Raw genomic sequence first — 12,120 nt, forward strand, 5'->3', positions numbered from 1 at the left:
ACTGATTTTCCCAGAGAGTAGTGAACCTGTGGAATTCTCTGCCCAGGGAAGCAGTGGAGGCTACCTCATTAAATATATTTAAGAGACAGACAGATTTTTGCATAGTAGGGGAATTAAGAGTTACGGGGAAAAGGCAGGTAGGTGGATCTGAGTCCACGGCCAGATCAGCCATGACGTTATTGAATGGTGGAGCAGGCTCGACAGACCAGATGGCCTCCTCCTGCTCCTATTTCTTATGTTCTTATGTTAAAGGGGATGTGTGGGGCAAGTTTTTTTTTTACACAAAGAGTAGTAGGTGCCTGGAATGGGCTGCCCGGGAAGTGGTGAAAGCAGATACGATAGTGGCGTTTAAGAGGCTTTTAGGTAGACACGTGAATACGGAGGGAATGGAGGGAGATGGACCACTTGCAGGCAGAAGAGATTCAGTTTGATTTGGCATCATGTTTGGCACAGATATTGTGGGTCGAAGGACCTGTTCCTGTGCTGTACTCTTCTATGTTCTCTTCCCAAGAGGATCATGGTGGGTTCAAGATAGAGGTCGATAGATTTTTGGATAAGAAAAGATATTTATTTATTAGTCACATGTACATTGAAACACACATTGAAATACGTCTTTTTGCGTTGCTAAAAATGCGCTGGGGGCAGCCCGTAAGTGTCGCCACTCTTCTGGCGCCAACATAGCATGCCCGCAACTTCCTAATCCGTACGTCCTTGGAACGTGGGAGGAAACCGGAGCATCCGGAGGAAACCCACGCAGACACAGGGAGAACGTACAAACTCCTTAAAGGCAGCAGTGGGAATTGAACCCGGGTCGCTAGCGCTGTAATAGCGTTACACTAACTGCTATGCTACCGTTGAGGATATGGGTTAATTCAGAAAGAGGCACTGAGGTAAAAGAGCAGCCTTGATCTTATTGAATGTACGGGGAAGAGTGTACGGGGGTCTGAATGGTTTCCTCACACCACGATTCCTTGTCTTCACTGGAGGCAATCGTAGAGATTCTGGGCATCAGTGGTAGTGTAGTGGTTAGCGTAACGCTTTACAGCGCCAGCGACCCGGGTTCAATTCCCGCTGCTGTCTGTAAGGAGTTTGTACGTTCTCCCCGTATCTGCGTGGGTTTCCTCTGGATGCTCCAGTTTCTCCCACATTCCAAAGACGCACGGGTTAGGAAGTTGTGGGCGCGCTATGTTGGCGCCGGAAGCGTGGCGACACTTGCGGGCTGCTCCCAGAACGCTCTACGCAAAAGATGCATTTTTTCGATGTACATGTGACTAATAAAGATATCTATCTAAAAATGTGCAGCAGCGAGGTACAATGGGGCGGACGGAATAGGAAAGGGTGGGCTCTCCGAGAAGCCGTCGATCGACTGGTTAACTTTCGGACCCCTGCCCGACCTGTGTGCATTTTTTTGGGATCACAGGTAATCCCGAATTGGAAGGAGCAGGAATGGGCCGTGGATAGACCCAACAACTACGCGGGAATTTTCCACTTCTGTTTCTGGCGCTTCGGAGAGTGGGTAGACGTGGTGATCGACGACCGTCTGCCGACAGTCAACGGGCAGCTGATCTACTGCCACTCCAACTCCAAGAACGAGTTCTGGAGCGCTCTGGTGGAGAAGGCTTATGCCAAGTAAGTGAACATTAGGCCGTGAAGCGGGTCTGCACTGCTTGGCTACTCTTCCTGCCCTGTGTGGAGGCAGAATCATCCAGTGCTGAAGAACGCCATTCGGCCCACTGTATTGGAAATATCGAGAAATTGTTATTGGTTTATTGTTGTCACATGAACTGAGATACAGTGAAAAACATTTCTTTTGTGTGCCATACAGACAGATCATTTCATACATACGTTGAAGTAGTAGAAAGAAAAAAGTTGCAGTAAGTATTGCTATTGGTTTATTATTGTCACTTGTACTAAGGTACAGTGAAAAACTTGTCTTACAAACCGATTGTACAGGTCAATTCATTACACAGTGCAGTTACATTGAGTTAGTACAGAGTGCATTGATGTAGTACAGGTAAAAACAATAACAGTACAGAGTAAAGTGTCACAGCTACAGAGAAAGTGCAGTGCAATAAGGTGCAAGGTCACAACAAGGTAGATCGTGAGGTCATAGTCCATCTCATTGTATAAGGGAACCGTTCAATAGTCTTATCACAGTGGGGTAGAAGCTGTCCTTATTCTGGTGGTACGTGCCCTCAGGCTCCTGTATCTTCTCCCCGATGGAAGAGGAGAGAAGAGAGAATGTCCCGGGTGGGTGGGGTCTTTGATTATGCTGGCTGCTTCACCAAGACAACGAGAAGTAAAGACAGAGTCCAAGGAGGGGAGGCTGGTGTCTGTGATGTGCTGGGCTGTGTCCACAACTCTCTGCAGTTTCTTGCAGTCCTGGGCAGAGCAGTTGCCGTACCAAGCCGTGATACATCCAGATAGGATGCTTTCTATGGTGCATCGGTAAAAGTTGGTGAGAGTCAAAGGGCACAAACCAAATTTTTTTTGCCTCCTGAGGAAGTAGAGGCTCTGGTGAGCTTTCTTGGCCATGGCCTCTACGTGATTTGACCAGGACAGGCTGTTGGTGATGTTCACTCCCAGGAACTTGAAGCTCTCAACCCTCTCGACCTCAGCACCATTGATGTAGACAGGTGCATGTACACTGCCCCCTTTCCTGAAGTCAATGACCAGCTCTTTAGTTTTGTTGACATTGAGGGCAAGGTTGTTGTCATGACACCATTCCACTAAGCTCTCTATCTCCTTCCTGTGCTCCGACTCATCGCTGTTTGAGATATGGCCTACAACGGTGAGAGAGAAAGTGCAGTGCAGGTAGACGAATAAGGTGCAAAGGTCATGACCTTGTGTCCAGCGCCAACATAGCATGCCCACAACTTCCTAACCCGTACATCTTTGGAACGTGGGAGGAAACCGGAGCACCCGGAGGAAACCCACGCAGACACGGGGAGAACGTACAAACTCCTTACAGACAGCGGGGGGGAATTGAACCCGGGTCGCTGGCGCTGTAATAGCATTACGCTAAACACTAAAAGCTTCATCATACAAGAGGTCTGTTAAAGAGTCTTACAACAGCAGGACAGAAGCTGTCCTTGAGCCTGGTGGTGCATGTTTTCAAGCTTTTGTATCTTGGAAGGCAGAGAGATGGAGACAGAGTGGTGCAGTGCCAAGAACGTGCTCCAATGTGGGACTGAGGGAGTTCCGTACTGGTGTTGGTTTATTATTGTCACTTGTACTGAGGTACAGTGAAAAACTTGTCTTGCATACCGATCATACAGGTCAATTCATTACACAGTGCAGTTACGTTGAGTTAGTACAGAGTGCATTGAGGTAGTACAGGTAAAAACAATAACACTACAGAGTCAAATGTCACAGCTACAGAGAAAGTGCAGTGCAATAAGGTCCAAGGTCACAACAAGGTAGATCATGAGGTTATAGTCCATCTCATCGTATAAGGAAACCGTTCAATAGATTTATCACTGTGGGGTAGAAGCTGCCCTTAAGTCTGGTGGTACGTGCCCTCAGGCTCCTGTATCTTATACCCGATGGAAGAGGAGAGAAGAGAGAATGATCCGAGTGGGTGGGGTCTTTGATTACGCTGGCTGCTTCACCAAGGCAGCGGGAAGTATAGACAGAGTCCATGGAGGGGAGGCTGTATCGAGATACAGTGGAAAAACTTTTGTTTGCACGCTATCCAGAAAGATCATGCTATACACAAGTACTTAAAGGAAGTAAAAAGAAAACGGAATGCAGAATATAGTGTAGCAGCTGCAGAGAAACTGCAGTGCAGGTGGGCCACGACACGGTAGATTGGAAGATCAAGAATTCACCTTTAGCGTGTGAGAGGTCCGTTCAAGAGTCTGATAACAGCGGGATAGAAGCCGTCCTTGAGCCAGCTTTCAGAATAGACTTTAAACAGAGGCTCTGTGTGCTCTCTCAGCTGGACATACAAAATAACTGACAAAAGGCAGGGGTTTGTGTTGGTGTAAGAGCAAATTAAGTGAATCAAAATCAGGTTTATTATCATTGACTTATGTGTCGTAAAATTTGTTGTTTTGCAGCAGCAGTACAGTGCAAGACATAAAAATTACTATAACTTACAAAATAAATAAATAATGCCAAAAAAGAGATGATGAGATAGTGTTCATGGACCATTCAGAAATCTGATGGCGGAGGGGAAGAAGCTGTTCCTGAATCGTTGAGTGTGGGTCTTCAGGCTCCTGGACCTCCTCCCCGATGGTAGAAACAAGAAGGGGGCATGTCCCAGATGGTGAGGGTCGTTAGTGACAGATGCCACCTTCTTGAGGCACCGCCTCTTGAAGATGTCCTCGATGGTGGGGACGGTTGTGCCCGTGACGGAGCTGGCTGAGTCTACAACCCTCTGCAGCCTCTTGCGATCCTGTGCATTGGAGCCTCCATACCAGGTGGTGATGCAACCAGTCAGAATGCTCTCCGCCATACAGCTATAGAAATTTGTAAGTGTCTTTGGTGATGTACCAAATGGTTAAAATTCTTGACCTTTTCCCTTGAGCTGAATTTCAGCGTGACAGTCCTAGTTCTGAGCTCAGTTATTTATTCAGCTGTGATTGCAATGATGCACATTGGAATACTAAACATTTTGTAAATAAATCCAAGATTCTCCCCTTTTTGTTTTCATTACAAATTTTCTAAAAATGTGTTAGGGTTGCTTGAATAGATGGTTTATAGGAAGAGTCAAAAATCACCGTGGCTTTCATCGAAACCTGGGAGTTGTGATACAAACCGGAAAAACTGGTTGGTTGGAAGATCACTACCTGTAACACTGAATTTTTCTCTGTCCACAAGTGCTCGTGACCTGTCTGGTATTTCTCTTTTATTTCAGATTTCCAGAAACCACAGAGTTTTCATACAGCCTAGAAACAGGCCATTAGGGCCATTGTTTCCATGCTGATCCATCTATACTAGTCCCATTTAACCACACTTGGTCTCCATGACCTACAACGAACATCTCCTCCCATATTATACACACTACCCTCATCTCTATGCACAGATATCTGCTGGCCCTCTTCTCTTTCTCTCCCACAGCTCTGGGCCTGGAACTGCCACAGACCTCTCTCTACGGGAGTTCTCTGTACCTCCATTAACATTAAACCTTGGGAATTCAAGTGTGTGTTTGACTGGGTACTTCTTAAATGTTGTGAGGTTACCTAGGGCTGATGAAATAATCTGGATGGATGGCATGCAAAACAAAGTTCATCCACCACTCCCTAGGGCTGTGTACTCCAGATTCCAGTCAGCCTCTGGGTGAAAAATCTCTCCCTTAGATATCCTCTAAACTCTTTACCCCAAACCTATGCATTCTCTATCTCTCACTTCTGACATTTTTTTGCCTCTGGTCCTGATCTGGTCCAGGCAGAGCAGTTGTAATTAACAAACCTTCCCCACCACTATATGCACCACAGACTCTCTTGGTCCCCACCCTATCACAGACATTCCCTTTGTTCTCTACACCCCTTCCTCTTCTCGGCAACTTAAGAAACATAGAGGTAGTACAGGGTAAAAACATTAACAGTGCAGAGTAAAGTGTCACAGCTACAGAGAAAGTGCAGTGCGATAAGGTGCAAGGTCACCTTATTGATACCCCACCATGGGAAGAAAGATTCTATCTACCCTATCTATGCTTCTCATGATCTTATATCCCTCTGTCAGGTCAGCCCTCAGCCTCCTTCGCTCCAGGGAAAACAAGCCCAGCCTGTCCAATCTCTTCCCATAACTAAAGTCCTCCAATCAGGCAACATCCTGGAGAACTTCACCTGTACTCTCTCCAATACAAGCACGTTACAGATTTGAATGACGTTGATACTCATATCACCAGCAACCTTACCTGGTCTCTCCGCACTGGTGTGGTGATCAAGAAAGCACATCAGATTATTTACCTAGGTGTCTGAGAAGATTCAGCTTGTCTACAAGGATTCTCTCGAACTTCTACAGGTGTGCTGTTGAAAGTATCCCAGTAGGTTGCATCCCAGCCTGGTAGGGCAACTGCTCTGCTTTTGACTGACATAACCAGCAGAGAGGGGTAAACACAGCACAGTCCATCACAGGCTCGTCACTTCCTTCCATCCAGTCCACCTTCACCGTGCGTTGCCTCAGGAAGGCTGACAGTATCGTCAAGGATGCCTGTCACCCTGGTCATTCCCTTTCCTCTCTTCTACCTTCTGGGAGAAGATACAGGAGCTTGCTGACCAGACTCAAGAACAGTTTCTTCCCCACTGCTCTCAGACTTTAAACTTTATTTATACAGCACGGTAACAGACCCTTCTGGCCCAACGAGCCTGCGCCTCCCAATTACACCCATGTTAACCTACTAACCCGGATGTCTTTGGAAAGTGGGAGGAAACCGGAGCACCCGGAGGAAACCCACGCAGACATGGGGAGAACGTACAAACTTACAGACAGCGGAGGGAATTGAACCCAGGTCGCTGGCGCTGTAATAGCGTTACGCTAACTGCTACATTACTGTGCCAATACACAAAAGGTGCTGGAGGAACTCAGCAGGTCAGGCAGCATCCATGGAGGGAAATAAACAGTCGACATTTCGGGCCAAGACCCTTCATCAGGACTGGAAAGGAAGAGGGCAGAAGCCGGAATAAGAAGGTGGGGGGAGGGGGAGGAGCACACGCAGGCAGGGGACAGGTGAGTCCAGGTGACAGGTGAGTTCAGGTGAGGGGGGAAGGTCAGTGAGTAGGGGAGGGGGAGAAGATGTAAGAAGCTGAGAGGTGATAGGTAGAAGAGGGAAAGGGCTGAAGAAGAAGGAATCCGGTAGAAGAGGGCAGTGGACCATGGAACAAAGGAAGGGGGAGGGGAGGGGAGGAGAGGAGATGGGCAGGTAATCTATGCGGGGGAAGGGAGCCACAGGAATAAGGGAAGACAAAGGAGTAGGGGAAGAAAAAGAAGGAGTGGGCTTACCAGAGGTTAGAGAAATCGATGTTGAGGCCATCAGGTTGGAGGCTCCCAAGGCGGAATATGAGGTGTTGTTCCTCTAACCTTCGCCTGGCCTCAAGGTGACAGTAAAGGGGGCCAAGGTACTCTGCCGCCATGAACCAATCACCTCTTTCACATCCCCTTTCTGGTGGTGCTGCCACGTTCTTGGACTCTTAACTCTACCTCTCTCAGTTATTCCATTATTGTCACTTTAGCATTTCTTTTTGCACTACTTCAGATTGCACTGCAGTCTTTGCACCTTTCTGCTACGTTATTGACATGATTCCGACTGACCCCATGTGCGTCGAGAGCTTTTCTGAACATCCACGTCTTGGCCACTTTGCTGTCCGTGATATGAGACAGATGGTGGCTGTTGGAGTGATCAAGTCAGTTACCAAGAAAGGAACTTCCATAAAAACTAATAAACTATTCAAGAAGTGAATATCACCACTGGCCACCAAGATTCAGCAAACCCTTCTTGTATTTATTGTTACCATGTCTACTGTGTACTCTGTGAGCTTCGTGTAAACAAGGAATTTCATTCCACCGTGATGTATACCCTAATGCATAAACTCATCTAATCTGATCAAAGGAACCTTGAGGTTAGGATAATTTTGTTGTTATAATCTGAAATGTGCAGCTTGAATGAGAGTTTGCAGCAGATTCAACACTAGTATAGCCACTGCCTCACAGCTCCAAGAATCCAAAAGCCTGAAAGCACGTACCACCAGGCTCAAGGACAGCTTCTATTCTGCTCTTATAAGACTATTGAATGGTCCCCTAGTACAATAAAATGGACTCTTGACCTCACAATCTACCTCATTATGACCTTGCACCTTATTGTCTGCCTGCACTGCACTTTCTCTGTAACTGTAATACTTTATTCTGTGTTGTTATTGTTTTCCCTTGTGCTATCTCAATGCACTATGTGATGAAATGATCTGTATGGACGGCATGCAAAACAAAGTTTTTCACTGTACCTCGGTACAGGTGACAATAATAAACCAATTTACCAATTTAGGTTCAATCCTGACCTCCGGTGATGTTTGTGTGGAGTTTGCACATTTTCCCTGTGACTGCATGGGTTTCCCCCAGATCCTCCCACATCCCAAGAACATGTGGGTTGGTAGGTTAATTAACCACCAAGTTACCCCTATTGTGTAGGAGAGTTTGGGGGGGAATAAATGGGAAAAGTGGAGATGGATGTTCAATGGTCAGTGTAGAAATGATGGGCAGAAGAGCCTGTTTGTGTGGAGAAGGTTTACGAATATGCTGCCAGGACTTGAGCGCCTGAGTCAGAGGGAGAGGTCGGGCAGGCTGGGACTTTATCCCTTGGAGTGTAGGAGACTGAGGGGTGACCTTACAGAACTGTATAAAATCATCAAGGACATAGACAGGGTGAATGCACACAGTCTTTTTCCCAGGGAAAGGGAACTAAAACTAGAGGGCATAGGTTTAAGGTGAGAGGGGAAAGATCTAAAAGGGATCCAGCTTCTTCATGCAGAGGGTAAGATAAGATAAGATTAGTTACAGGTACATCGAAACACACAGTGAAATGCATCTTTTGCATAGAGTGTTCTAGGGGCAGCCCGCAAGTGTTGCCACACTTCCGGCGCCAACATATTGTGCCCACAACTTCCTAACCCGTACGTCTTTGGAATGTGGGAGGAAACCGGAGCATCCGGAGGAAACCCATGCAGACACATGGGGAGAACGTACAAGCTCCTTACAGACAGCGGCCAGAATTGAACCCGGGTCGCTGGTGCTGTAATAGCGTTACGCTAACCGCTACACTACCGTGCCTGCAAGTGGTGGGTAGATGGAACGAGCTGCCAAGGGAAGTAATTGAGGCAGGTACAATAACAACTTTTGAATAGGTATATAGATAAGAAAGCTTTAGAGGGTTATGGGCCAAACATGGGCAAATGGGACTATCTTAGGTGGGCACCTTGGTCAGTATGGACAGGTTGGGCTGAAGGGCCTGTTTCCATGCCGTGTTAGTCTATGACTCAAATGAGTTGCAAATGTAATTGAAAAGAAAAAATATAAATGGGTCCAAAGAGCAGGAGAGTGGGTCTTTCAAAGAGATGGCAGAGGAACAATGTGCTGAAAGGCATCTTCCTATGCTGTTAAAATTTAGTGATTGATTGAGATTTTAAAAAATCATTATTATTTTCAGAGTGTGTTATTTCTGCAGTTGCGTGAGGTAAAACGAGAGGATGTAGATTGAGGGTAAGGAGGAAGAGACTTAGAGGGGATCCTTTCTCACCCAGAGAAGGGTGAGTACCTGGAGTGCACTGCCTGAGAGAAGCAGAGGCACTTTCAGCATTTAAGAAGTGTCTAAAACGAGCCCTTGAAATATCTCGGCTACGGGCCAAGTGCTGGAGATGGGATCAATTATGGCTGGGTCGGCATGGATGTAGTAGGCCAAAAGGTCTGTTTCCTCTGCTGTGTGACTCTATATCAATGATATCGAGACCTATGTTCCTGTTCTCTGGGATGATTGGAAACTGCTCTGGAAACCTTGGCACCGAGCCAGTCTTGCTGCGTAGTGTAGGGAGTTGGCTTGGTACTAAAGGAGTGAAACAAATGAGCCTCGAGTTTTGCTTGCTGACAACTGCTGCATACTTCAGACTGTGTAAATCACCTCTGAAACCTCGCTGGCAACGGGAGCTGGAGTTCTCTCATGTGGGGAAAGCATTTCCTGCTGCCAAAGCCTCTCTACTGAAGGTGTATCATTGTAATGAATGCTGCAGCCACTCAGAGGATGTAAAAGGAAGCAACCAGAATGACAGAAGGCTTGGCTTCCAAGGAGCGATTATAGTCATGGAGTCATTCAGTACAGGAACAGACCCTTCGGCCCACAATGTCTGTACTAACCATGATGCCAAATTAAACTAATCCCTCCATTCCCTGCATATTCATGGAACATAGAACAGTACAGCACAGGAACAGGCCCTTCGGCCCACCATGTCTGTACCGACCATGATGCCAAATTAAACTAATCCCTTCTGCCTGTACATGATCCATATCCCTCCATGCCCTGCATATTCATGTGCCTATCTAAGAGCCTTTTAAACGCCTCTATTTAAAGTGCTTCCACCACCACCCCGGGCACCCTGTTCTAGGCATCTACAACACCCTGTGTAAAAAAAACTTGCCCCGCACATCCCCTTTAAACTTTCCCCCTCTCACCATAAAGCTATTCGACAGCTCTATTCTGGGAAAAAGATTCTGACTATCCACTCTATCTCTGCCTCTCATCATTTTATAAACCTCTACCAGGTCTCCCCTCAGCCTCCAACACACCAGAGAAAACACCCCAAGTTTGTCCAACCTCTCCTTATAGCTCATACCCTCTAATCCAGGCAGCATCCTGGTAAACCTTCTCCAAACCCTCCACATCCTTCCTGTGATTAACCCTACATTAATCCTAAACTCATCCAATTTTATTCTCCCAATAGTCCCATCACCCCCACCCCCAGCCTCGCAATCTCTACCTACCACTTACCTACACAGGAGGGATTTAGGAGGGAAGATGGGACGAGCAAGAAGTGGAGCCTCTTCTGGTTGGGCCGAATGGCCTATTTTTGTGCTGCGCATCGTACTGAATCCAACCTTCTAATATCTCCTCAAGTGCCTGTTAATTTTGTCAATGTTTCTTGTTTCTTTATAAATGCAAGTTGTTGTTGTTGTTGTTGAACCCCTTTGGCCTTCCCGTTTTCAGACTGGCGGGCTGTTACGAGTCTCTGGACGGAGGGAACACCGCAGACGCATTGGTGGATTTTACCGGTGGGGTGTCGGAGCCTATCGACCTGATCCAGGGGAACTTTGCCACTGTGGAGGAGCAGAGGCTCCAGCTGTTTGACAAACTCCTGAAGGTCCACAGTCGCGAGGGTCTCATCAGCTGCTCCATCAGGGTGAGTAGCGAGTCGGATCATCGCCCTTCAACTGGTGATAGACATAGAACACAGAACATTACAGCACATTACAAGCCCTTCAGCCCACAATGCTGTGCCGACATTTTATCCTGCTCTAAGATCTATCTAACCCTTCCCTCCCACATAGCCCCCCATTTCTCTATCATTCATGTGCCTATCTAAGAGCGTCTTAAATGTCCCTAATGTATTTGCCCCCACAACCTCTGCCGGATGTGAGTTCCACGCACCCACCACTCTCTGTGTAAAAAAACTTACCCCTGACATCCCCCTTATACCTTCCTCCAATCATCTTAAAATTATGTCCCCTCGTGTTAGCCATTGCCACCCTGGGAAAATGTCTCTGACTCTCCACTCGATCTATGCCTCTTATCATCTTGTACACCTCTATCAGGTCACCTCTCATCCTCCTCTCCGAAGAGAAAAGCCCCAGCTCACTCAACCTATCCTCATAAGTCAAAAGAGGGGGCACCCAGATTTCAGCCAGGGACCTCTTGATCTGCAGTCAAATACCACTGAGCTATACCCCCTTGATGATGCAGAGATGCTGCAGATGGGGTTACACATGTAGCCACCACTGCGCTGGCCACGAGTCAATACATGGCACACTTTGACATGCATTTAGATCCCATCTCACTCACGCACTTGAAGAAGCACCCCTCAGTGCAGAGAGGGCTGTACTAGAATCAAAAAACTTGTTGCAACACCAAAGGCATCCATTCAGTCCATCGAGTTCATGATCCAGTCTCATTTCCCAATAGTTTCCCGTCAGCATCCATTCTCTATCAATAGAAGCGATCCTGACTGTACCCTTTCTCCATCTCCTTCCACGTTTCCCTGACGTTAATTTCCCCTCGGACAACTGTCCAATTCCTTTCTGAGAGTGCTGAGGGACTTCCACCTTCCCTACAGGGAGTGAGTTTGGATTATCACCACTCTGTGTGTGTATGAAGCTTGTCCCCGCACGCCCCCTGCATCTTTCACCCATTCCTTTAAATCTGCGCCCCCACCTTCTCCCTGCCCTTGAACCACCCATTAATGAATCTAGTAATGCCAGCTCAACCCACCGTGGTCTTCCAAACATAGAACATGGAACAGTACAGCACAGGCACAGGCCCTTCAGCCCACAATGTCTGTGCCGAACACAATGCCAAATTAAACTAATCCCTTCTGCCTGCACGTGATCCATATCCCTCCATTCCCTGCATATTCGTGTGTC

General features: G+C 47.2%; 1 protein-coding gene across 2 annotated transcripts in view; it reads left to right on the plus strand.

Moving 5' to 3' along the window:
• The window catches only part of capn5a (calpain 5a), a 97,475-nt gene that overhangs the window by 56,639 nt on the left and 28,716 nt on the right, over positions 1-12,120 (plus strand). For both annotated transcript variants that reach the window (XM_052026074.1, XM_052026073.1), the window contains exons 3-4: positions 1,421-1,629; positions 10,691-10,883. In XM_052026074.1, the coding sequence (XP_051882034.1) occupies positions 1,421-1,629; positions 10,691-10,883 (402 nt within the window). The remainder of the gene's footprint in view (positions 1-1,420; positions 1,630-10,690; positions 10,884-12,120) is intronic.

This window comes from Pristis pectinata, chromosome 11 (assembly GCF_009764475.1).
Source record: "Pristis pectinata isolate sPriPec2 chromosome 11, sPriPec2.1.pri, whole genome shotgun sequence".
NCBI lineage: Eukaryota > Metazoa > Chordata > Chondrichthyes > Rhinopristiformes > Pristidae > Pristis > Pristis pectinata.